General features: G+C 46.5%; 2 protein-coding genes across 4 annotated transcripts; one reads left to right on the forward strand and one right to left on the reverse strand.

Moving 5' to 3' along the window:
* fbxo24.L (F-box protein 24 L homeolog) lies at positions 1-11,783 on the reverse strand. Of its 2 annotated transcripts, none has more exons than XM_018253855.2 (10): positions 11,647-11,783; positions 10,283-10,366; positions 8,168-8,336; positions 6,726-6,964; positions 6,332-6,584; positions 5,992-6,150; positions 5,733-5,854; positions 3,886-4,017; positions 3,108-3,278; positions 1-398 (listed from the first exon to the last, which is right to left on the reverse strand). In XM_018253855.2, exons 2-10 carry the CDS (start codon positions 10,283-10,285, stop codon positions 87-89), a joined length of 1,560 nt encoding a protein of 519 aa, XP_018109344.1. In that variant the 5' UTR covers positions 10,286-10,366; positions 11,647-11,783; the 3' UTR covers positions 1-86. The 2 variants fall into 2 exon arrangements, with proteins under 2 accessions (XP_018109344.1, XP_018109343.1); XM_018253854.2 differs by lacking the exon at positions 11,647-11,783 and adding an exon at positions 10,814-11,352.
* Positions 11,713-27,292, forward strand: lrch4.L (leucine-rich repeats and calponin homology (CH) domain containing 4 L homeolog). Of its 2 annotated transcripts, none has more exons than XM_018251270.2 (19): positions 11,713-11,929; positions 15,956-16,100; positions 16,175-16,301; positions 16,409-16,514; positions 16,599-16,735; positions 18,209-18,321; positions 18,603-18,699; positions 18,974-19,061; positions 19,665-19,762; positions 20,186-20,247; positions 20,398-20,589; positions 20,679-20,744; positions 20,865-20,901; positions 21,443-21,494; positions 21,583-21,663; positions 22,308-22,414; positions 22,531-22,668; positions 22,751-22,828; positions 23,627-24,940. In XM_018251270.2, exons 1-19 carry the CDS (start codon positions 11,713-11,715, stop codon positions 23,879-23,881), a joined length of 2,196 nt encoding a protein of 731 aa, XP_018106759.1. In that variant the 3' UTR covers positions 23,882-24,940.
* The last annotated feature ends 193 nt before the right edge of the window (positions 27,293-27,485 follow it).

Raw genomic sequence — 27,485 nt, forward strand, 5'->3', positions numbered from 1 at the left:
TTGTTTCTGCTGAATTTATTTTGTGTAGCGGTTAGATTGTCAGCTCTGTGCTCTTTATAAGGTGCATGATGGGTGGCCAGTGTCTCTCAGCTGTCACTAGCCCGCAGGATAACATTCAGAGCCTCCCACAGGAAATCCTTCTGTTGCCCCTGGAGGGGCATCTGAGCCACAATCTCCTTGGCCTTTGCCACATGCTCCCGGGGGCTGGAACATTTCAGCAGTTGGCTCATGTAGTTCTGGTAGGTTTTGCCAGTCTCCTCGGCCCCTGTGTGGGTGCCGGGGGGGCCCTCGTGCCCATCAGGGAGATGCCGGTATAAGGTCCCTTCCTCTGTGTCGTAGCCACACACCATGTAGAGACATTCCCGAGTGGAACAGATGTAGCGGGTGCAGAGAGGAACCTGCGGGGGCAACAGGGGTCAGTAGCACTCCTATATACTCCCTCTACATATATAGAGAATTCTCACCAGAGATAATAATCACTTACATTATACCCCCACCCCCAGTGATTTAACCTTCCCTTCTCCTTTACTGGCCTGTACATGGAGCAAACCAACATCCTAGGGCAGGGGTGTCAGTGCAGGAAAGCAGACCCTGCGGCTGCTGGGGGGCCCAGGAGGCCAATTCATTTGCTGTGGGGCCCAGTGAAATCTCCACTCCACTGGTCTAGTGGTAGTCAGGTGCCTGAGGTGCAATGGTGGTGGGCTAACTAGGCCCGTCCCTATTCTGTCACATAGCCCTAGTCTGGGCCCAACATTATGGCTGGTGGCCAGTTAATTGGATCAGCCTGATTGGGCCCAGAACAGGGTAAAGTTTGTCTTGTTAGGGAACACCCCAAATGAGCAGCTCAGGTGGTAAGTGGACAGTTTTAGGCTCAGTTGCCATACAGTGATGTGTGCTGGGATATTGCTATAGTTCCACTAGCTCATGCTCAGTAGGTGGGTTGGGCTCCCGTTTGTACTGTCACTAGTATGTATACAAGGCAGCTGCTATTATCCTTGGATCCCCCTTATAGGCAAGTTGCATGTGTGCCCAGGGCTTCAACTAGGGTTGCCACCTGGCCAGTAAAAAATAATAGGGAATAAAGATAAATATAAAGGAAGGTCAGTGATCCCAATGTTATTAATAGGGAATAAAGATAAATATATAGGAAGGTCAGTGATCCTAATGTTATTAATAGGGAATAAAGATAAATATAAAGGAAGGTCAGTGATCCCAATGTTATTAATAGGGAATAAAGATAAATATATAGGAAGGTTAGTGATATGATCCCAATGTTAATAATAGGGAATAAAGATAAATATATAGGAAGGTCAGTGATCCCAATGTTATTAATAGGGAATAAAGATAAATATATAGGAAGGTCAGTGATCCCAATGTTATTAATAGGGAATAAAGATAAATATATAGGAAGGTCAGTGATCCCAATGTTATTAATAGGGAATAAAGATAAATATATAGGAAGGTCAGTGATCCCAATGTTATTAATAGGGAATAAAGGTAAATATATAGGAAGGTCAGTGATCTCAATGTTATTAATAGGGAATAAAGATAAATATATAGTTAGGTCAGTGATCCCAATGTTATTAATAGGGAATAAAGATAAATATATAGGAAGGTCAGTGATCCCAATGTTATTAATAGGGAATAAAGATAAATATATAGGAAGGTCAGTGATCCCAATGTTATTAATAGGGAATAAAGATAAATATATAGGAAGGTCAGTGATCCCAATGTTATTAATAGGGAATAAAGATAAATATATAGGAAGGCCAGTGATATGGATCCCAATGTTATTAATAGGGAATAAAGATAAATATATAGGAAGGTCAGTGATCCCAATGTTATTAATAGGGAATAAAGATAAATATATAGGAAGGCCAGTGATATGATCCCAATGTTATTAATAGGGAATAAAGATAAATATATAGGAAGGTCAGTGATCCCAATGTTATTAAGAGGGAATAAGATAAATATATAGGAAGGTCAGTGATCCCAATGTTATTAATAGGGAATAAAGATAAAATATATAGGAAGGTCAGTGATCCCAATGTTATTAATAGGGAATAAAGATAAATATATAGGAAGGTCAGTGATCCCAATGTTATTAATAGGGAATAAAGATAAATATATAGGAAGGTCAGTGATCCCAATGTTATTAATAGGGAATAAAGATAAATATATAGGAAGGTCAGTGATCCCAATGTTATTAATAGGGAATAAAGATAAATATATAGGAAGGTCAGTGATCCCAATGTTATTAATAGGGAATAAGATAAATATATAGGAAGGTCAGTGATCCCAATGTTATTAATAGGGAATAAAGATAAATATATAGGAAGGTCAGTGATCCCAATGTTATTAATAGGGAATAAAGATAAATATATGGGAAATATATATTTTTTCTGGAAAAGGTGGCAACCCTAGCTTCAACCAGGAATAGGTGCCAGTGAAGATACGGGCACTAGGGCAGGACAGCACAGGGAGTGGTTCCACATTAACAAAAATGTCATTTATCAGGAGCAAAATCTGGCAAAATGGGTGGGGCTTGGACGGGTAGTAGGCAAGCTAAGCTGGTTTGTGGGTGTGGCTAAGCAGACATTAGGGTATGTGATACCAGTGGAGGCTCCTGCAGGGACACCTATCCAGGTGCTTGTTCAGTTCTCCCCCTAAAATCCTTGCTGGCCTCTCCACTAATCCAGGCCGGAGAGCTGGTCAGACACAATTCCCAGCATCCAGGGGCGTAACTACAGAGGAAGCAGACCCTGCGGCTGCAGGGGGGCCCAGGAGGTACAGGGGGCCCCATGAGGCTCTCATTGATGAGCAATTTGAACATATATTGGTAAAACAGGACAAACACTGGATATGTTGGGGGCCCTAAAATTAATTTGCTGTGGGGCCCAGTAACATCTAGTTACGCCACTGCCAGCATCCCAGGCAAATGAAATGTTCATTATCTAGTGACAAGCACGCTGAGGCTGAGCTGCTCAGTAGGTGGCCACTAGGGGTCACTAGACACTAGCTGGGGCACTAGTAACACTCAGAGTAGAGAGAGGAATAAATGTAATTGTGCTGCACACATGGGCCATAACCCTCAACAAACATTTCACCTGCACATGCAGCTTCACAAACACTGGGCTTCCTCTAGCCCACCCGGGGAGACGCCCACCAGCTCCACATCCACAGCCAAAAATTTCCTTCCTCGTGTCTCGCTCCTGGATCAGTATCAGCGTGTGATTGAGCCCACACCAGATCTGCACTGGCCACTTCATCTGGGCCACCTACTGGGGAAAACATACATTAATAACTGCTGTACTTCTGTATACAGGATATAGATCAGTAATGAGTATCTGTGCTGTGTATGCATGATATAGATCAGTAATGAGTACCTGTGCTGTGTATACAGGATATAGATCAGTAATGAGTATCTGTGCTGTGTATACAGGATATAGATCAGTAATGAGTACCTGTGCTGTGTATACAGGATATAGATCAGTAATGAGTATCTGTGCTGTGTATACAGGATATAGATCAGTAGTGAGTACCTGTGCTGTGTATACAGGATATAGATCAGTGGTGAGTACCTGTGCTGTGTATGCACGATATTGATCAGTAGTGAGTATCTGTGCTGTGTATACAGGATATAGATCAATATAAGTACCTGTGCTGTGTATACAGGATATAGATCAGTAGTAAGTACCTGTGCTGTGTATACAGAATATAGATCAATAGTAAGTACCTGTGCTGTGTATACAGGATATAGATCAGTATCAGTACCTGTGCTGTGTATGCATGATATATATCAGTAGTGAGTACCTGTGCTGTGTATGCAGGATATTGATCAGTAGTGAGTACCTGTGCCAGTGTGAGGCTGAACAGTGACTGTACCTGGCTGGGTTGCCCTCTGTCCGTTCTGTCTCCAGTGCCCAGCTGTCCGTACCGGTTGTTTCCTTGAGTAAAGATTCTCCCGTGCTCATCAGCCAGTGCCAAGTGATTCTTTGATATGGAGCACAGAACTACCTATAGACAGGTGAGACAATAAAGCTTTATACAGGTTGTCCAGACAACACAGAACTGTAATTATATGTCATCTGAGTGCAATAACTGAGCACCTGCCTGATAGGGGCCAATTATGTATTTTATCTACTTCTAATGTACATACATACACATTTAATAGGCACTGTTCCTGCTGAATTGTGCTTAGTACAGGGAAATCCCATAGTTTTCTGGGATCTCTCTGTACAGACTATGAGCAAACTTAGGGACTGTTCCTGCTTAATTGTGCTTAGTACAGGGGATACCTATGCTGTCATAGTTTTATGGGATCTCTCTGTACAGACTATGAGCAAACTTAGGGGACTGTTCCTGCTGAATTGTGCTTAGTACAGGGAATACCTATGCTGCCATAGTTTTATGGGATCTCTCTGTACAGACTATGAGCAAACTTAGGGACTGTTCCTGCTGAATTGTGCTTAGTACAGGGAATACCTATGCTGCCATAGTTTTATGGGATCTCTCTGTACAGACTATGAGCAAATTTAGGGGACTGTTCCTGCTGAATTGTGCTTAGTACAGGGGATACCTATGCTGCTATAGTTTTATGGGATCTCTCTGTACAGACTATGAGCAAACTTAGGGACTGTTCCTGCTGAATTGTGCTTAGTACAGGGAATACCTATGCTGCCATAGTTTTATGGGATCTCTCTGTACAGACTATGAGCAAATTTAGGGGACTGTTCCTGCTGAATTGTGCTTAGTACAGGGAATACCTATGCTGCCATAGTTTTATGGGATCTCTCTGTACAGACTATGAGCAAATTTAGGGGACTGTTCCTGCTGAATTGTGCTTAGTACAGGGAATACCTATGCTGCCATAGTTTTATGGGATCTCTCTGTACAGACTATGAGCAAATTTAGGGACTGTTCCTGCTGAATTGTGCTTAGTACAGGGAATACCTATGCTGCCATAGTTTTATGGGATCTCTCTGTACAGACTATGAGCAAATTTAGGGACTGTTCCTGCTGAATTGTGCTTAGTACAGGGAATACCTATGCTGCCATAGTTTTATGGGATCTCTCTGTACAGACTATGAGCAAACTTAGGGACTGTTCCTGCTGAATTGTGCTTAGTACAGGGAATACCTATGCTGCCATAGTTTTATGGGATCTCTCTGTACAGACTATGAGCAAATTTAGGGGACTGTTCCTGCTGAATTGTGCTTAGTACAGGGAATACCTATGCTGCCATAGTTTTTATGGGATCTCTCTGTACAGACTATGAGCAACTTAGGGACTGTTCCTGCTGAATTGTGCTTAGTACAGGGAATACCTATACTGCCATAGTTTTATGGGATCTCTCTGTACAGACTATGAGCAAACTTAGGGACTGTTCCTGCTGAATTGTTGCTTAGTACAGGGAATACTATACTGCCATAGTTTTATGGGATCTCTCTGTACAGACTATGAGCAAACTTAGGGGACTGTTCCTGCTGAATTGTGCTTAGTACAGGGAATACCTATACTGCCATAGTTTTATGGGATCTCTCTGTACAGGCTATGAACACATTTAGATGCCTGGCTGTTCTTTATATATAGTTATATTGTTACCAACGTCAGAACAGTTTGAATGAACAAGTGATGGTGAAACAACAGATTTATCTCTATAATGCCCCAAACGCTTTATCCCTGAGGGCACCAGGGGGCAGTTCATGGCAGTAATGTTGCTTGATACCCACCTTGCAGGATAGTGGAATGGCGATGGGCATCTCTGTGTCAAAGGAGCCAAAGGGTTGAAGAGTCCCAAATAAGTTTCTATAAACCCCATGAGAGTGGATCTCATAATAGAGAGTTCCCAGATCTGAGGAGGAAACAGAAGACAGAGAGAATCAGCCTGCGGGACAATACCATCTTGGAATTTGCTTTCATTACACTTACCAGACACAAACTGGGACAGAACCCCCAGAGCTAATTATTGGTATGTAAAAGGGCACATACCTGTGATGTACATGACAGTGTTGTGGCCGGCACACAGGTAGGAGATGACATGATTGGTCAGGCACTGGGACACCTTGCGCATCACCATTTGGATATTGTAGGACTGTGACTGCCCCACTTGAGTCTCGTTGAGCATCAGGCTGTAAACTTGGCCCTTTTCTAGGAAAGAGGAAAGTTGTGTCAGTCATAACAGCAGTGCAGGGAACCTCCTACTTTCTTCTTGCACTACTCATGCTAGTGCCTTGCTATGGACACTAGTAGATCTAGTAGAATGGCTGCTTCCATTAACAGCACCTTATTCAAAATGGGCTTCATGGGGTACCCAAACCCAATCAAGTACCTGTTAGCAGAAGTAAAATTCTTTGGGTCTCCTCTCCGAGCAGTGCGATCTGTTTAAATACCATGGAAGGGTGAAACTGAAGCTTAAAGACCCTCTGTCCATCCGACTGCCGGTAGAGTTCCACACAGTCACAGGGTGCTGGGCTTGGGGCCACTTGTCCCTCCAGGAGTTGTTCCTGTGCACCTTCTGTTTGGGACATCAACACATACAAATACTTGAAGGAGACGCTGACACTTTTGGGGTCACCACAAAACTGCAAGAAAAAAAGAAGAGGATTGTGAGGATATAACCTCAGAATATTGGTCAGAATATTTATACATACATGTTGAGAGGGGGTGTGGAATCTGGGGTACACGGCACATGAGCAGCAAGGATATTAATGGGAAGTCCTTACATCCTTGACTTTGTGAGCCAGAACTGTGTAGTGTGAGACTGCTTTCCACCGCACAACACCGTGATTATAAAATGCCATGTCAATGTGGAGAAGGAAGAGGGTGCCATCATAGTCCAGCACAAACATGTGGTCTCTAGTGGGCAGGATGCGCTGGAATCCATTGGCCACGGACAGACCAACAGGACAGGTCAGCACATGCCATTGTCCTCTAAAAGGCTGCGAGTAGATTGCCTTGGTGTCTGAGGAAAAACATCATTGGATGTGACATTAGAATAGCAAATATATAAAGTAGAGAACGAGGGGGGGAGAATTATAAGGAAAGAATCAGAAAGAATAAGGGAGAGAAGAAGTATTAGGAAATGATCATGAATTATAAGGGAGGGGGAAGAAGTATACGGAAAAAATTAGGAAGTATAAGGCAATGGGAGGAAGTATAAGGAAAGAATCATGTATAATAGAGGGGGAGAAGTCTAAGAAAATACTAAGGATGTATAAGGCAATGGGAGGAAGTATAAGGAAAGAATCAAGTATAATGGAGGGGGAGAAGTATAAGAAAATACTCAGGATGTATAAGGCAATGGGAGGAAGTATAAGGAAAGAATCATGAATTATAAGGGAGGGGGAGAAGTATAAGGAAAGAATCAGGAAGTATAAGGGAGGGGAGAAGTATAAGGAAATAATTAGGAAGTATAATGTATTGGGAGGAAGTATAAGAAAAGAATCAGAAAATATAGGGGGGAATATACGGAGGAATGAGGAAGTATATGGGAATGGAAGGAAGTATAAGGAAAGAACCAGGAAATATAGGGGGGAAGTATACAGAAAGAATGAGGAAGTAAAAGGGAATGGAAGGAAGTATAAGGAAAGAATAAGGAAGTATAGTAGACAGGGAGGACATATAAGGGATTGATCAGGAAGTATAGGGAAGGGGGGATACGTATAAGGAAAGAATCAGAAAGTATAAGAGAATGGGAGGAAAGAAAAGGAAAGAATTTGGAAGTAGAGGGGAGCAACAGAGACTATGAAGAAGACAAAATATATGAAGAAAGAGCGAAAGTACGTGAGGAGAAATGATAGAGGATTTATAGGAAGTGGAAGTGAATGATGATGTCAGAGAGCAACATATGGCCCTTCTCTTTTATGTTCTTCCTTCCCTAACCTTCACTAATCACTAGTCTTCACTAGTCGTGTCAGTTTCCTTTCGCCTCTGTTATTCCTTATCTAATGTCAAGGCTTGAGCCCCCCAATAGTTTATTTTTTCTGTCCCCATGTAAAACAAGCTGCACCCATGTTTATGCCTTCCTGCACTTTGAATGAGTCTCATGCTGTGGCAGAATTGGTAAAAATAAATTATATGTGAGTGTCTAATGCACGTGTAGCCATGCAGAGCATGCTTGTGCCCATGACTCTCATTCTTGTACCCCATCTTTGCCCTCTCTCACAATTCAGTATGGCTGCTTTCCTCCAGTTGGCCGTTTTCACTCTGGGATTCATCCGCTGACAGATTCTCTTCCAGGTGGGTTGGCTGTTGCAGATGTTGTTCAGAAAGCGGCATGTCTCCCCAAGGGCCACCACATCCCGGACAGGCAGAAAGGAAATAATACGGTCCAGCTAGATGGAGAATTCAGGCAGAAGAAGGACAATGATGTGAGAAGGGTATGGTGAAGTTTGAAGACAAAAGAATGTCATATATTAGGGTTATAAAACCCTGTCTCAGTTGAGATGGGCACAAGGCAGGGTTATCCCCTATCCCCCATTTGTATTTGAACCCCTAGCTGATCTGATCCATCAGGAAGATAACATCTCAGATCAAATACATAAACACTGTCTATATGTACCACGACTGATGGTATTAATGGCAATACAGTTGACAAATGATATGCTTATAACCAAACCCTTGTATTCCCTGTTTAACCAAATTCGCCCTCTAGATCTCAGGGTTAACAATTAGCCACTTCATATCCCAAACACTAACATATCCTCACCCTCAGACTACTGCAAAACCATTTGACTGTAAATGCCAAACATCATGTATCCATGATTGGGGATTCAATATCCCAAGTAATATATCATCTTTAAAAAATGGAATTATCCCCAGTTCAATTTATTTACCCATTTTATGGCCTTACCCCAAAGCATGTGGGAAAGACCTTAATACAGCAACAGAGGAAGACACCTGGTCCAATCTGGTGATGCTGCCCTGGGGTCTAGAGATTTTTGGGTTCAAGAGTTGACACAATAGTTTATTCAGTGACACAGATAAAGAGATAAATGAGACCCTACCCTGTGGCTTTAGCTTATGTCGCCAGGTTAGAAATTTTAGAAGAGGAACTTTGAGACATATAGATCTTTACTATGATCAAAGCGAATAGTGATTCTGCATTACCTTATCTTCTGGTTAAACTTTTCATGTTAATGTTAACAACTCTTACTTGTACTATTACCCCCTTGCTTTCCTCCATTCCATCCCCTGAAGTCAGTGGCTCCTGGGCCCCCCTCCAACCGCAGGGTCTGCTTCCTCTATAGTTACGCCCCTGCCTCAAGTCCTATCCCCTATCTCCTGTTCTTCCTGGGTGAACTGCTAAACCATTGCTCCACTTAGCCCCATTGGATCACAATATGAGCATGTGATGCAAAAATGTTCAGCTTTATATCACTGGGGATATTGCACATTATTGAAGCAAATCAGGGTTATTAGCCTTGAGCAGAAAACATTGGGGGAAGTTGTAACAAAGTGTTAGAGAGTTGGTAATTAGCCCCCATTGTAGAAGTAGAAGTTGAGTGGCAAAGGAACAAGTGTTGGGGGGATCATTAGGCTTGAGGTTGAGCAGCTGGGGATAAATGTTTGGAGAAAGACAGAGGACAGAAGAGGAAGTTGGGGGTGGTGAATGTTACAGAACATTGGGGGTTATTAGCCATAAGAAGAGGAATTTGGTGGACAAAATTTTGGGGTGTTAGAGAGGAGGGTTACTAGCTTCAAATAGAAGAAGAAGAAGAAGTTGGGGTGGTGAATGTTACAGAACATTGGGGGTTATTAGCCATGAGTACAATAATTTGCGGGACAAAAGTTTTGGGGTTTTTAAGAGGAGGGTGACTAGTTTCATAAAGATGAGGAAGTTGGGGTGAAAGTTAGAGAATGTTGAAGGAGTCATTGGCTTCAAGAAGTAATGCTACAGAGTGTTAGAGAGGGGGCTATTAGCCTCAAGAATACATAGTTGGTGGCAAGGGATAAAGAGTGTTCATGGGTTATTAGCAAGGGGTAACTACAGATGAAGCTGACCCTGCAGGTTGCAGGGGGCCCAGGGGTGTAGTGGACCCAATAAGGCCCTAAATAATGAGCAGTTTCCATATATCTTGGTAAAAGAGGTCAACTTACCTAAATTAGATTTACTGTGGGGCCCAGTAACATCTAATTATGCCCCTGGTTATTGAGAAGAAGAAGCTGTGGTTAAACTGTTACAGAGTGTTAGAGGGGAGATTGTAAGCTGCCCTCAGGTATAAGCTGTTGGGACGAATGCACCGGGTGAACCCTCTACAGACAATTATCCTTTACTCACCATTTCCGGGGGTAAACCTAGGAAGGTGAGGGGACGCAGGCATTTAGTTCTACTTTGCTGCCTCTGAAGTTTCCTCTTCCTTGTCTGAGGGACAAAAAGAGAGAGAACTGTTCATCATTTCCTCTATGAGCTTCCCCTTTAACCTTAACAACATTAGTAACTGCTCTGGGTTTTGCTTTTAGTAGAGGCAAATGTGGGACCGGCCTTGTCTCCTGCCCAGAAGAGCTGGGAGGAGGGCTCCGTGCAGGCCTGGACTGGCAATCTGTGGGTTCGGGCAAATGCCAGAGGGGCTGCTGTAAGATGCCATTGACACACAGTATGTATTGGGCTGCTGGGGGCCTCTGTGTACTTGAAATGTACTTGAAATTTTGATTCTCAGTCCAAACAGAGACCCACAGTAAATGCCCCCTGGCCCCTGCCCAAATGAGACCTGTAATCCAGCATTCTCATTGGCTGGGCTCTCCACCAACCAGGAGCTTTCAGACAGGCCCTTACTAATATGCTGAGGGATTGGGCACATCTGTGTTATACCATTGCTAATGGCTCGGTGGCGCTCCTCCTGCTGCCAGTCGCCCGACACAAGCGCTTCATTCTCAGCCTCATGCCGTCTCGCTCAGACCCTTCCCTCGTGCAACGCTGGGATATCGGGGTTTCGAATTGCCCAGTAACCAGACTCTGTGGTCTCCTCACAGCTCCGGCGCCAGTTTAACGGTTCAAGGTGATGCAACTTCCTGTTCCTGTGAGGCATTCAGACATCTGAACCCCCCAATATGTGTCCCCCAATCAATACCCTCTGTAAATAAGGGCAGTTAAGTCAGCAGTCCCTCTAATTCTACTTAGAGTGTAAGCTCTGCGGGACAGGGACCTCCATTCTTTTGTCTCCTTGACAGTCAGCTCTGGGGAAAGTTTAATTCAACAGGGATTGTTATTTAGTCACAATGTCTCCCCAACACACACACATTTCAGCCATAACCCCCTTTCCTTCCCAAGAGGATTTCTCAGGCCTCTCTGGTAATGAGAACCATTGCAGCTCCCTCACACTCTCCCTCCATTTCCACAGGTGTGAGGGCGTCGCCTCGCTCCCCAATTGGCCAACTCATGTGTCAGTCAGTCGTACATGTTTTATTCGTAGGACAGATTTATGTAGGCGGGCTTTAGGGGAGGCAGGAAGTAGAGGCGTGATTAGATATATTTCACCTCCTATTGGCCAATAGTATCGTGTTAGCCAATGCTAATTCGCGCTAACTCTTCATTGCTTTCCGTTATAGAGGGGCGGGAGTTGGTTTTCCTCGCGTTGAGTGGTTCTTTCAGTCATGTCATTCAGGCCTACGTCTTACGCTAATTGGATAAACGCTGATACTCACCTGAAAGGCGACGTGCGATTGGTTGTCGCCTAGCAGCGGCCCTGACCCACTTTATTCCGTTCGCAAATGGCGGCGGGTAACGACGAAGAGGAAGGCGGTGGAGGGGATGGGGACTCCGAGCTCAGTAGAGCGGAAACATGTCAGGGCAGCGGCTCACGTAGGAGCGCAGAGAAGGCCCTGGAGGAGGCGGTCAGTACCGGGGTTCTCAGTCTGTCCGGGAGGAGAATGAAAGGATTTCCCCGCAGCGCCAGGAACTACGATCTGACCGACATCACCAGGGCTGGTGAGAAGCGGGGCCTGAGGGACTGACGGGGGACTGCTCATTATTGGGAGGGGCGAGAAGCTCGGGGTGTCTGGGAAATACCAAGTGTGACACAATATGGGGGGCGGTGACCCCAATGTCTCTTGTCTGATCCCCATTGTAAGCAGCAGTCCTATCCTGCTTTATGGCAGCTGAGATTCTAGCTATCTGTATAACAGAACATTCTGTCCCAGTGGCTGCACAGATCCTATCTGATCCCCATTGTAAGCAGCAGTCCTGTCCTGCTTTATGGCAGCTGAGATTCTAGCTATCTGTATAACAGAGCATTCTGTCCCAGTGGCTGCACAGATCCTATCTGATCCCCATTGTAAGCAGCAGTCCTGTCCTGCTTTATGGCAGCTGAGATTCTAGCTATCTGTATAACAGAACATTCTGTCCCAGTGGCTGCACAGATCCTATCTGATCCCCATTATAAGCAGCAGTCCTGTCCTGCTTTATGGCAGCTGAGATTCTAGCTATCTGTATAACAGAACATTCTGTCCCAGTGGCTGCACAGATCCTATCTGATCCCCATTGTAAGCAGCAGTCCTGTCCTGCTTTATGGCAGCTGAGATTCTAGCTATCTGTATAACAGAACATTCTGTCCCAGTGGCTGCACAGATCTTATCTGATCCCCATTGTAAGCAGCAGTCCTGTCCTGCTTTATGGCAGCTGAGATTCTAGCTATCTGTATAACAGAACATTCTGTCCCAGTGGCTGCACAGATCCTATCTGATCCCCATTGTAAGCAGCAGTCCTGTCCTGCTTTATGGCAGCTGAGATTCTAGCTATCTGTATAACAGAACATTCTGTCCCAGTGGCTGCACAGATCCTATCTGATCCCCATTATAAGCAGCAGTCCTGTCCTGCTTTATGGCAGCTGAGATTCTAGCTATCTGTATAACAGAACATTCTGTCCCAGTGGCTGCACAGATCCTATCTGATCCCCATTGTAAGCAACAGTCCTGTCCTGCTTTATGGCAGCTGAGATTCTAGCTATCTGTATAACAGAACATTCTGTCCCAGTGGCTGCACAGATCCTATCTGATCCCCATTGTAAGCAGCAGTCCTGTCCTGCTTTATGGCAGCTGAGATTCTAGCTATCTGTATAACAGAACATTCTGTCCCAGTGGCTGCACAGATCCTATCTGATCCCCATTGTAAGCAGCAGTCCTGTCCTGCTTTATGGCAGCTGAGATTCTAGTTATCTGTATGACAGAACATTCTGTCCCAGTGGCTGCACAGATCCTATCTGATCCCCATTGTAAGCAGCAGTCCTGTCCTGCTTTATGGCAGCTGAGATTCTAGCTATCTGTATAACAGAACATTCTGTCCCAGTGGCTGCACAGATCCTATCTGATCCCCATTGTAAGCAGCAGTCCTGTCCTGCTTTATGGCAGCTGAGATATAAGAGTCCTGCCCATGGGGTGCCATATGTTAGTTTTATACTGAGTTGTATTTTGTGCAGTTTGTTAATGACAGGGCACTAGTGTTGTTGGTGTTCGTGCCAAGGCCCAGACTCTTCTCTCGTCACAAGTGTGTTAGTGTGATTAGTGTGTTAGTGTGATTAGTGTGGGCTGGTTGTGTTGATATGACACAGGGCTTGTGTTGTACAAATATAGTTGCTGTGCCCGGGGGCTGTTGGCACTGATCAAGACGTGGCATGTCATGTGCAGAACGATGGAGACTCTCTGCTCAGTTACACCACGGCCCATTCATCTACATTAGTTGTGTGTTTGTGTGTCGCACAGTGTCATGGAGGGATTTGGGGTGTCTCACTGAACACTTGGCTCCATACTGTAGGACATCAGTGGGGGGTTCTGTACAGGGCCCTATGTGGGGTTTTACCCCCCCCCCCATACTCAGATTCTCTATTCTAGCCCTTGGTTGATATCACTGGGCTGTACCAGGGATTGTGGGGGTGTAGAATGTGGGGCATTGCTGCATTTGAGGCACAGTAAGTGAGTGTGGGGTTCAGCAGACACACGGCCGGGGCTCCCTCCCCCTCAGCTGTAGAAATCAGTTTGCAGAAGTCGCACAGACCACATCCTGGGCCCAGACACTTCCTGCTCAGCTCCACCCCCCCCCCACTGGATTTCATGATACGCTTTTATACATGTCAGCTGCTTCTGCAACAGGAACAACAAGCAGTTTGCCAGTAGCCTATTGAGCCCCCCAGTGTGTGATGGGCACATGGCTAATGACTGTAACCTGGTGTTCCCTGTCCACACTTTCCCTTTAATTCATTTCCTGCGTTGTTAAAAGTCGTGAGCAGCGGGTGCATTTATCTTCCCCCCCCCCCAACTCCCAGCGTGTGGGAAACACTCCCAGCAACTCCCGTGCACCAGTGTAAATATTTGTTATCCATCATGTCCCAGGGTCAGGCTTGTGCCAGGCTAATGAATGAGCCCCTTTATAGCCGGCCCTGGGAACTGGCCCAGAAATAGAGTCACTCGCTGGCACCCAGCCATACCGCTCCCTCTAGCAGCACCCGGGACAAAGGAGCAGCAGCTGAGGGTGCCATTCACTAGGGTGCTACACGTTTATACCATTGCCCCATATGCTCAGTGCCAATAACAATGGCTGATCCCCCAGTGGAGCACAACCTGGGCTGCTCCATGTCATACACGAGTGTTACACAAATACACAAATCTTTTCCTGCTTCTCTTTCTGTCTGTGTTTCCTCTGGTGACATAAGCACATGGGGTGTCCTGTCTTCTACCCAAAATTGCCCCAAGCTGTGTACCCTAAATGTACAGTACTAACTGCTGTACCCTAAATGTGCCCCTCTGTGTAACTGTCTGTACAGGACTGACAGTTACACAGAGGGGTAAATTTAGGGTATGACAGTCAGTCCTGTACAGACAGTTACACAGAGGGGTAAATTTAGGGTATGACAGACTGTACAGGACTGACTGTCATACCCTAAATTCTGTGTAACTGACTGTACAGGACTGACTGTCATACCCTAAATTTACCCCTCTGTGTAACTGACTGTCATACCCTAAACCCCCCTCTGTGTAACTGACTGTACAGGACTGACTGTCATACCCTAAATTTACCCCTCTGTGTAACTGACTGTCATACCCTAAACCCCCCTCTGTGTAACTGACTGTACAGGACTGACTGTCATACCCTAAATTTACCCCTCTGTGTAACTGTCAGTACAGGACTGACTGTCATACCCTAAATTTACCCCTCTGTGTAACTGTCTGTACAGGACTGACTGTCATACCCTAAATCCCCCTCTATGTAACTGTCTGTTCAGGACTGACTGTCATACCCTAAATCCCCCTCTGTGTAACTGTCAGTACAGGACTTATGGAGCAGTACCAGCTAATGTGAAGTGATTGTCAGCCTCAGTCCCAGTTCCTGCACCCCCCATGCTTTCCTGCCTTATACTGAATATTCACACAATTGCCCCTGCTGATGCCAGTGTAGAGATGCTACATGGAATTATATCCCTCATATGGGTGTGCCACTTTTGTGTTTCAGTAGCCAGGCACTGCCACATGGACTTGCACCTGTATGAGGGGCTCATGCCCACAGAGCAAGTGGCACATCTATCTGACAGTTTACTAGAAATAAAGACTTTTTCCAATGACTTTCTATTCTCTGTGTGAAGTGTAAACTGTCATTTTTTACCTTCTAAAGCAGCTCTGGGAGGGGGGTCGCTGACCCTTCAACTGTTCTAAACTGATCCATTAGTGAATATATTTTTTGTGTTTGTCCCTGCTGAGCAGAATCCCTGAGTTTCATTAGAGGCAGCTGTTAGACTTGATCCAATAGTTGCACTTATATTGCCCATAGATCTATGAAGATGTTCACCAGGTCATGGTATATGTAGTATAGTATATACTACATATATGTATATATGAAGTAAATGTAAAAAGAACAGCTGAGTAATCAGTCAGTTGAACTGAAGAAGCTGCTCGGATGAGTAGTGAAAAGTCTTCATTGATTACTCAGCAAGTCCTGTTCCTTTAACGCAGTTTGTTGGTCCCACAGATCTTTCCAAAAACCGCTTCTCGGAGATGCCGTCAGAAATGTGCCAGTTGGTATCACTGGAGTCGCTGAACCTTTATCACAACTGCCTGCGCTTGGTGCCCCCTGCCATATCCAACCTGCAGGTTCTGACCTACCTGAACATTAGGTAAGTGCCCCGGGGAGAGTGGGTGGTTGTGGGTAATACTCTAGTGCTTCCGCTAATCTCTTGTATCTCTGCAGCCGCAACCTGCTCCCCTCACTGCCGCCCTCTATCTGTCGCCTCCCACTCACAGTCCTGATCGCCAGTAACAATAAGCTGGGCTCCCTGCCTGACGAGATTGGCACCATGACTAGTCTGCGCCAGCTGGTGAGTCTGACCTGAGGGCTCATTTATTAATGGTGACAAGTACCAACAATGCCCGTGTGCCCCCGCTGAGTGTAGGGACTTTAGTGACTGTATGTTTGTGACCCCAGGACGTCAGCTGTAATGATCTGCAGACTCTGCCCCCCCACATGGGCTCCCTGGAATGTCTCCGGGATTTAAACCTGCGCCGGAACCAGCTGTCTGTGCTGCCCGATGGTAAGTGCACTCTCTTCCTTTATATGGGCTGTATTGCTGTATACTATACTGCTCCTCTTCATTTGACTCTATTGTGCCCCCCAGAGCTGTCTGACCTGCCCCTCATACGCCTCGATTTGTCTTGTAACCGAATCACCCACATTCCTGTCTGTTACCGACGCCTACGCCACCTCCAGACCATCATTCTGGATAATAACCCCCTCCAGTACCCACCTGCACAGGTAAGTGCCACTCTCATTCATACACAGGAGACTCATGTCATCTGCTCTCCCTGCTCCTTCTGTCTGTGTCACTGTATCACCCTGCAGGGGGCGGGACTCTCCTTCTGTCTGTCTCACTGTATCACCCTGCAGGGGGCGGGACTCTCCTTCTGTCTGTGTCACTGTATCACCCTGCAGGGGGAGGGACTCTCCTTCTGTCTGTGTCACTGTATCACCCTGCAGGGGGAGGGACTCTCCTTCTGTCTGTGTCACTGTTTCACCCTGCAGGGGGAGGGACTCTCCTTCTGTCTGTGTCACTGTATCACCCTGCAGGGGGCGGGACTCTCCTTCTGTCTGTGTCACTGTATCACCCTGCAGGGGGCGGGACTCTCCTTCTGTCTGTCTCACTGTATCACCCTGCAGGGGGAGGGACTCTCCTTCTGTCTGTGTCACTGTTTCACCCTGCAGGGGGAGGGACTCTCCTTCTGTCTGTGTCACTGTATCACCCTGCAGGGGGCGGGACTCTCCTTCTGTCTGTGTCACTGTATCACCCTGCAGGGGGCGGGACTCTCCTTCTGTCTGTCTCACTGTATCACCCTGCAGGGGGAGGGACTCTCCTTCTGTCTGTGTCACTGTATCACCCTGCAGGGGGCGGGACTCTCCTTCTGTCTGTGTCACTGTATCACCCTGCAGGGGGCGGGACTCTCCTTCTGTCTGTGTCACTGTATCACCCTGCAGGGGGCGGGACTCTCCTTCTGTCTGTGTCACTGTATCACCCTGCAGGGGGCGGGACTCTCCTTCTGTCTGTGTCACTGTATCACCCTGCAGGGGGCGGGACTCTCCTTCTGTCTGTGTCACTGCATCACCCTGCAGGGGTCGGGACTCTCCTGTCTGTGTCACTGCATCACCCTGCAGGGGGAGGGACTCTCCTTCTGTCTGTCTCACTGTATCACCCTGCAGGGGGAGGGACTCTCCTTCTGTCTGTCTGACTGTATCACCCTGCAGGGGGAGGTACTCTCCTTCTGTCTGTGTCACTGTATCACCCTGCAGGGGGAGGAACTCTCCTTCTGTCTGTGTCACTGTATCACCCTGCAGGGGGAGGAACTCTCCTTCTGTCTGTGTCACTGTATCACCCTGCAGGGGGAGGGGCTCTCCTTCTGTCTGTGTCACTGTATCACCCTGCAGGGGGAGGAGCTCTCCTTCTGTCTGTGTCACTGTATCACCCTGCAGGGGGAGGAGCTCTCCTTCTGTCTGTGTCACTGTATCACCCTGCAGGGGGAGGGACTCTCCTTCTGTCTGTGTCACTGTATCACCCTGCAGGGGGAGGGACTCTCCTTCTGTCTGTGTCACTGTATCACCCTGCAGGGGGAGGGACTCGGCTCCTTCTGTCTGTGTCACTGTATCACCCTGCAGGGGGAGGGACTCTCCTTCTGTCTGTGTCACTGGAATGCCACCCTCCTAATGACAGGGTCACCCTGCTTTTTCATTCTGCAGATTTGCCTAAAGGGTAAAGTTCATATTTTTAAATACCTGAACATAGAAGCGTGCAACAAGCCGGTGTCAGAGCTGGGGGTGAAGCTGAGTCGACCTACAAGTCTTACTACTTGGTGAGTATTTGGACCTGTAGACCTGCAGCTCTTGTGCAATGAGCCTAATATGGGTGCCTGTGGGTGCTATGCCACAAATAGTGATAAATATCAGTAGTCTTGTCTCTTGCTCTCTCCCTGGGCTCATGTTGGTTCTACCGACCTGTTAAATTAATTGTACAGTGAATAACAGCCGGGGTTAATCACAAGGGGAAACGTGGAACATGCCTGGAGTTTGTTGTTGGTAATACAATGGGTTACAGGTGAGACATACTCAACCTCCCTCTCCTCCCTCTGTGCAGCCTTACTGAGGAGATCTATTCCTCCCGGCCCTACGGAGCCCTGGACTCTGGATTTAACAGTGTAGATAGTGGCAGCAAGCGCTGGTCAGGCAATGAGGTGAGTGCACACTTAATCTCTTATGCTCACACTCACTCTATGTGGTGACCTCTTGTACTGTATAAGCAAGTGCTTGTCTCACTCACTCTCTCTCTCTCTCTCTCTCTCTCTCTCTCTCGCTTACTCTTACTCTCTCTCGCTTACTCTCACTCTCTCACTTACTCTTACTCTCTCGGTCACTCTCTCTTGCTTACTCTCTCTTGCTCACTCTTTCTCACTCTCACTCACTCTTTCTCACTCTCACTTACTCTCACTCACTCTCTCTCTCTCTTAGTCGGCAGATGAGCTCACAGATCTCTCACTAAGGATTGCGGGATTCATTGGGGATTCCAAGCAGCTTAGGGAGAAACACAATGGGACAGGTAAACAACTCCGTTAAAGGAAAACTAAGCCTTATAAAGAAATCAGGGCAGAATACTATAATTTATAGTTTGTACCTTCTGTACCAGCCCAGAGGTTCAACAGCCCCATAACATTAATGATCCAGACCTTCTTGCATCTTGTTAGGCATGGTTTGTGTTTCTGTGGCACTGCACATGCTCAGTGGGCTCTGGGGAAAAGCTAAGCTTAGGGGGAGGTGTATAATCATCAAGCAGGAAGTGAGGTCACACCTATTATAGAAGCTGATTATTAACTAGACTGCACTGGTTTTTTAAGCTCCCATGTAATGTGAGTTAATGACTAATCAGCCATGTATTGTGACTGTAATAGTGTGTATATATTGTGTGTGTGTGTGTGTGTGTGTGTGTCCCTAAACTCAGGGAAGTGACAGCAGCTACTGGGGTTTCTTCACTGGCACAGATCTGCCCTGCTGAAAAAAATCTTGCACCCCTTTAGCTGGTACAGATCCGCAAACCATAATGTGCAGCATTTCTAGCTACTTTATTTGCTAAATGTTGTTTTGTAGATGATTGTGAAGCCTCCCAGCACTATGATTCACTGTATTGTCACTATTATTCCACTAGAGGGAGACACTGAGCACACAGATGTTGAGAGTATAAATGAGGAGGAGGAGGAGGATACGAAATCTGACTGCGGCCTCCAGATGTCTGTGACCCCTCAGGTAAGTCATGTTGAACTGTTTCTCTCTGCCATTGCCTGGGTAACAGACATAAGTAAATTCTGCAAGACCTGTAATGGAGGGGGGGAATAAACTAGGGGTGAATGGGCAGTTGTGATGTCACCGCTTGTGCTAAGAGCTAGCAGTTATTTGCATGTGACCATGTACAATTCAGTCACAACTTCAGGCGGGATCTTTGAACAGACAATACAGCGGTTGGTAGTTTGTCTCCCTGTTGTTCAGCCCCGTGGCATATGGTGGCCCTCTATGAATAAGGAACAATAAAGGGAAAGTAAAGTAGTGCTTAGCAATGTGTGGCTGCGGGTGCTCACAGGATCAAGTTATACTGGACGGCTGGTGGCCCCATACAGATGTTATATTGGCACCGGGTTATTAATCCCTCGGACATCTGTTTTCTTTCTGTAGGAAAAGCACAAGCCGGATCATCACTCCACCCCCCGCACAGAAGAGAAGCCCCTTGTTTTTGGGTAGGTTCCAACTCCAAGGAATTAAATATAGGGGTCGTTACCCCGTGTAACTTCCAGCTGCAGCCAGTCCCTTTGGCAAAGAGTCCCTGAATATGTGGCTTTATCCTAAAATGAGGTTTTGCCAAGAATGATCATATTTCTGTTCTGCAGGCGGGCACCTTCCTCCGTATCTCCCACCACTGGCCGATCAGACCCTCCTGCAGAGGAGAGACTCCGCCCAGACCCCCCTGCAGAGGAGAGACGTCGCCCAGAAACCCTCCTGCTGTGGCGCGAGAGGGAGAGGCAGCAGTTGCAGCAAAAGCAAGAAGCGCTGCGCAGACAGTCAATAGATCGCAAGGAGAGGTGGGTGTGCCCGTGGGAGAGGGTGGGCTTTGCCAGTTGGAGATGGGTGGGAGAGATGGATTTCTAGCTTTATGTTTCTTTGGTTTCAGTTTACACAAAGTGTCCTCCACCCATTCGACTTTCCCTGCAACTCCACCTTCCAGCGATGTGGCAAAGTAAGTCTGGGATTTGTGATGCGGGAATGGGCGGGGCCATGCTGTTAGCAGTGCACTAATGAGCAAGTGAAACGTTAGTGTTAAGGGGTAACTTTGACTATTTCATTTCTCTCCAAACAGTGGCCCTGCCGATACCCCCAGCCGACTTCGGAGCCAGGTAGGAGTTTGCAAGTGGAAAGGGTCATAGTGTATAATTGTGACTTATTCTCATGTCTCCTACAGCAAATGGATAGTCTGTCATTTTATAGCTCTACTGGGGCTTTGTATGGAGCAGTGGAAGGAGTTAAATGGAGGGGTATATGGAGCAATAGGAGAGTTATAGGGAGGGGTATATGGAGCAATAGGAGGAGTTATAGGGAGGGTTATATGGAGCAGTAGGAGGAGTTATAGGGAGGGGTATATGGAGCAGTAGGAGAGTTATAGGGAGGGGTATATGGAGCAGTAGGAGAGTTATAGGAAGGGGTGTATGGAGCAGCAGTAGGAGGAGTTATAGAGAGGGAAATAGGGAGCAGTAGGAGGAGTTACTGGGAAGTGGAGGCTACACAGAGGCTTATATAAGAATAGTACCATGGATAGGATGGAGTTAGGCACTAGGAGGAGCTGTTTGGATGCATTAGAAATAGAATGGGATTTTAGGAGGACGAGCAAAAGGCAATTCTTACATCCAATACAGTTACTTTTCTCTGATCTCATTGCAGGGCTCCCAGTCGAGTATCTCTAACCCAACCTCACCTACCTCCTTATCCTCAGGTACAGACTAATGTTTTCATTGGGGGTCTGAGAGAAATTTATAGTGGGTTGAGCTGTGTACTTATAACTCCCTGTATCTTTCCCATAGACTCATGTGTTAGTGCCACCCAGAAACCCAGCAGCTTTCTCTTTAGATCCTACTCACGGGGGGGACTACGTGGCACAGCGGGTAAGTGGCACTGCCTTCAGTACAATCAGCGACTAGATAATATCTCACATAACAGTGACAAAATAATATCTCCCATAATAGTGATTAGATAATATCTCCCATAATAGTGACTAGATAATATCTCCCATTATAGTGATTAGACAATATCACCCATAATAGTGATTAGACAATATCTCCCATAAAAGTGATTAGACAATATCTCCCATAATAGTGATTAGACAATATCTCCCATAATAGTGATTAGACAATATCTCCCATAATAGTGATTAGACAATATCACCCATAATAGTGATTAGACAATATCACCCATAAAAGTGATTAGACAATATCTCCCATAATAGTGATTAGACAATATCTCCCATAATAGTGATTAGACAATATCTCCCATAATAGTGATTAGACAATATCACCCATAAAAGTGATTAGACAATGTCTCCCATAATAGCGATGACATAACTCCCATAATAGTGATTAATATCTCCCATAATAGTGGCAGCCGGATAATCCTGTGCCCAAGGTGCATCTTTGCAGCAGGTGTGGCCCCATGGCTTCTACATAAATGACAATATATATCATTATAGCCATAGCTGTACAGAATGTGCCCACTCACACTCACTCTCTCATTAACTTCTTTATATTTTCAGCTTCCAGCCCCTCAGATGTGAGTCCCATGGAGCAGTGCAGTCCTGTGAGGTTACGGAACCCCCGGCCCCCCTTTGATGAGAAAGCTCTGCTGTTGCAGCTCCGCAAGGTGCATTACTTCTACCCCCACTCTGCACCTCACCTTTGTCTGTCAGACCCCCCATTCCTCCATCTGTGTCTCCCCAATCCCTCACTGTCTTCTCCCTCCCAACTGTCTCTTCCCAGGACATAGAGTCTCGCTTACCCGTCACACTCAGGGAGCCCATTGGAGAATCTCTTGCCAACGGAGTGATGCTCTGCCAACTGCTCAATCACCTGCGGCCTCGCACCATCCCCTCCATCCACGTACCCTCCCCCGCAGTGGTAAGGGCCCTCTTGTCTATGAGCAATACATCTTGGCCTCATTTATTGGGGGGGGACTCATGTTGCTTCTCTTCCTCCCCAGCCTAAACTCAACCCAATCAAGTGCAGGAAGAATGTGGATAGTTTTCTGGATGCGTGTCGTAGGATCGGGGTCCCTGAGGTAATTACTCACCCTCTCCCTCCTGCTCTGTATTCCTTGTGCCCCACAACTGATATTATTATTTATATGAGAGGGAATCAGCTGTCCTTCCTCTGTCTCCTCCTCATATCTCTGTATTAGTAACCCCTCTTCCCTACACTCTATTCCTTGTCCCCCAATACAGATACTGTATCTAGTGCTTATATCTGGAGCTGGTGGGGTATCCGCTATCCTTCCCCAGTCTCACCCCATTCATTGCTTTAATCCTTCCTTTCCAGTAATTCTCCTTCCCCCAGTTCCTTAGTAGACTGTCTGGATTCTCCCCAGTGCCAGGCTGTATGTGGGTGCATGTGCCGCTGGTGGGGGTGCTTAGTGCCAGGGAAATTTCCAGTAGCCACTCCAAGACTGTCCTGTTTCCCATGTGATTCTACCCCCGCATGCTCTACTGGTTATTACTGGTTGGATAGAGAGATATTGAGCTGCTTCTGGTCTGTGCTTCAGTGTATTAATGTGTATCTCTTTTCTCTTGCTTCTCTCCCTCTGCTGTATCTTTAATCCTCCTACTCACTCTCATTTCTCTTCTCCTCCTTAATTCTTCTCTCTTCTTCATCTTCCTCCATACTCCTCTTCCTTCTACACATTCCTTCTACTCCTTGTCCCACTACACCTGGCTGTCTACATGTGCAATTGTCTCCTACACACACTCCCTACTCATCTCTCTCTACTCCAACTCACACCCCTGTACTCCTGGTCTAACACACTGTGTGTTCTCCTCTCTCTCTGGCTCCTGTCTGTGTATCTCCTTTGTGTCTTGTGCAGCGAGATCTTTGCTTGGCCACTGACATCCTGGGAGGAGAGCACCCCCTCATCGTACAAAGGACGGTATCTTGTCTCCTGCTGCTGCCCCCTGGAGAAGCCTCCTCCTTGCCCCCCACCTCAGAGCTGTATCCTGAGGCATCAGAGTCCTGTCCGCCCCCCACTCCGCTCCTGACTCCATACACCGGCTTCCTGCTCTTCTACGCTCTCTTCATGCTGGCGCTATACACGGCCTACAGCAAGCTCATTGCAATGTAGCCACTTGTTTAGTTCTCACTAGTTGCCTCTGGGGCTACACGTTGGCTGCTTCTCTGCATAGTGCCTCCCGTGTGCCAGTCGGATTATCCAGTCGTTTGCTGTGCCTCCTGCTGTCGCATAGTACTTAATATATGTAGTATGGGGCCCCTGGTTCCAGTAGCTCAGGTGGGAAAGCTTGCTGCGGATACTATTAATTGAGCCGTCAGGTAATGACTATGAGGTGACTACTGGCTCCATATTCTCCTTCCTGTGCTTCTGATTGGCTGTTGGGAATGTAGAATTAGTGCTGACTGACATTGTCCTCTCAGTGTAAAGAAGAGCAGCAATAGGTCCCCTACAGGGGGGGGGGGAACTACTGCCTTAATTCTGTGCCTTTTCCTCTATGGAGCTTTATCCATTGATTAGGCCACGCCATTTGTGTTGGTCTCCAAGCCTTACGTGCTCAACGGGCCACCCATGTAATTAAGGACCAACCCAGTGGCAAAGCCTTTTAACATTGACTCACTGACCATATTGGAATGTGCAGAGTCAGATTAGATGACAGTTGCATACACAATGTTGGTGGAGCATCCATACTACGCTGGATAGTAATGCCAATTGGGGGCAGTCCTCCTCAGTTACCCATAGGCAACAGCAGCAGAGCCTTAAACATAGGGGGATACATTTACTGTCATGGGCCCCCGAATTGTTGTGGGTTCCCTGGCCCTTTACATGTTGCCCTTCCCACCCCCCCCCCCATTTGCTGCAATTACTGGTACAATAATAGAAATTGTATATATATATATATATATACATCTGCCTTAATATATGAGTTTTCCTTTAATATATGCCATAAGAACTAGTGCCCACCTACCCGCTAGTGCCTAGAGATGGTTTGTGCTCCCTGAGCACACTATTTATATATCTGTACTGTATATACCCAACACTAATATGTCTGCACATACATAGTGATGCTGAGTATCCACACACTGATAAAGACTTGCCACACTGTATAATGATGATGAGTAGCTCTACTTTCACAAGTCTTTTATTTATGATTAAATGTTTCTTATTAATGGATTGATTGGAATTTTAGGAATTCATTGGGTGGCCATCAAGAACCCTCCTCCAAAAAGTTGGAAATATCTGTCCTGCTAAGGCCCACCAGGTTCTGTATAGGCAGGGCTCCTTGGAGTTGTACTCTGCAACTGCCAGTTTCAAGGTTGGCTGCACTGCTAGACCTTGTAATGAGTAATAAGTTGCACCTCCCAGTCTGAGGGGAAACCAGGAGAACACTACCTGCTCCTAATGGTAATGGTGGTGGTGGATTAATGGGCAGTACTGTCACTGGTTTGGGTGAAGGACTCCTGGTTTTGCTGGAACAGGAGAGGGGGGTTCACCTTTAAAGTAACTTAAAACGTTTTTGAAATATTTGTAATCTTTTACCTTTTTCAAACTGTCATATGGGGGTCACATGTCTACATCCTAAGTTTAATTAAAGGCAAAGCTCCTCTTTAAGGCCCTGTCCTGTTTTAGAACAATAATCCCCCTGTGCACAGAGCCAGGTCTTTAGGTTGGAAGAACCCGACCTCAACCCAACTGAACCCCTGTGGGATGAACCGGAACCCCAGCTGTGAGCCTGATCCTCAACATCAGTGCCAACCTCACTGATGGCTGAATGGAAGCAACTGGCAGCAACATTGTTGAGATATTAGGTGGAAAACCTTCCTGAGAGTAGGGACCAAAAGGTAGGACTAACTTCATTCCCAATGGTTGGGAAATGAGGAGTGACAGGCAGGTGTCCAGGTACTTTGGACCATATAGTGTATAAGGGGCAGAAGATTTGAGGAGCACTTTGGAAGTCCACTGTGGGACCCTTGTGGTGCAGAAGCGAAGACCCAGTATATGAGCAACCCTAAGTTCCTCTGGGTTCCTGTAGGTAAGTAGCCTCAATGAATGCAGGAATCCTGGGTGTATTTGTGGTGTAACCCCAACAGGGTGTGGTGGTGGGTCAATCCCCCCCCCCAATCTGTTTTTAGAAACCATTAGCCATGAAGATTTAAAGAAAACTGGGTTATCCCCCTAAAAGTGATACTTCCATAACCGAGTTAAGAACCACAATACAGGGACATTTGAGATTCCTTTGGGTGCTATGAGGAACCTTTGGGAGTTGTCTGAACCCTCCTCAGTCCGTCAGAATGTTCTGGGCCAAGAGTCTTCCTGCTTGGACCCATATTTCTGATCCCAACATTTCAGGTTGAACATGGTTCCTTCCAAAGAATGACCATGGTGCAGGGAAAGAGCAACCAGTGGGACTGGGGGTGTCCATTTTATCTGAATGTTGTTGGAAGATCCATTAGTGGTTGGTTTTGTGTGATGGAGGGGGGATGTATATGGATAAAAAGGGCACCCGTGGGTGCTGACAAGAATGAAGGAAGTGGGACCTTTCTAGGCCCAAACACCAGGCTACATGTCCCTGTTGTTTTACTATTTAGCTCTGAGATACCCCTGATACCTGAGAAAGGAATTCTGGGAAATGGCTTCTTACCCTCTGTAGTACATTGTAAGAAGGAGAGTTGGGGAAACAGCCTGAGAATGACCCCCCATCAATGAATGTGACTAGCCAAAGCTGCCTCCATGGTCATACTATGACTATCTGCCCCGTACCCAAAGACTTCTCCCCCTAAACACAAGGGGGTGCCATTGTACACATTGCATTGGATCTTTACTCAAGAGAAGGTCTTCTGCCCCAGTGTGTGGTACAGGCTCTCTGACAGAATATAACGGGGGGCAGCCTTGACTCCATGATTCCCCTGTGCTGAGAATGAGCCGCATCACAGCCACCGGGGATTATGGGTAGGAACCGTGTATTTGTGGGTTACACTATATTGTCTTTTCTCTCTGCTCCTCTGTGTCCCCCCATTTCCTCCTCGTCCCCAGATAATGAGGCCTATTGTCTCCTTGCCCTCCCACTGTTTGGATTTCTGTGTGTTCCTCCTGCATGTTCCCCCGTTCCTCCTGCATGTTCCCCATCCCTCCTGCCCATCAATTCTTTCTCACCTTCCCCAGGAAAACGTTTGTTCACCCCACGATATTCTGGAAAATGAGGGGCTCGTTCGGGTGTGTGCGACAGTCCAGACTCTCGTCCAGTTCTGCTCGTCGTCCCCCAGAGTATGACCCGTCCTGTCTGTGACCCCCAGAATGTGACCAGTCTTGTCTGCACCCCAAGAATGTGACCACTCTGCCTACACCCCAAGAATGGCAAAGCCACAGCTCTCAGGGACCTGCTCGTATCATGCAATTCCTTCCTCCATCCAACATATTTGTACATTCCATGATAATGTAGATATATATCATTCTGTTCCACATTGTTTTCATGCCTTTTCCTCTTTTCTGTTTTTTGAACAAATTAATAATAATCAGTGACCTAAACCCCAAACGTTGTGTGTTTTACCCTGAGCAGAATATTCATTAATCATTATCTGCCCAAGTGCAAAATTATCCCTTATAATACATGAGTGATACTCTTATCCTTATCATTTACAGTAGGGGGTACATTATCCCTTATAATACATGAGTGATACTCAGAGTTCCCTGTATAACTCAGCCTGCAGCCTTGTGTCTT

Source organism: Xenopus laevis, chromosome 3L (genome assembly GCF_017654675.1).
Source record: "Xenopus laevis strain J_2021 chromosome 3L, Xenopus_laevis_v10.1, whole genome shotgun sequence".
Lineage (NCBI taxonomy): Eukaryota > Metazoa > Chordata > Amphibia > Anura > Pipidae > Xenopus > Xenopus laevis.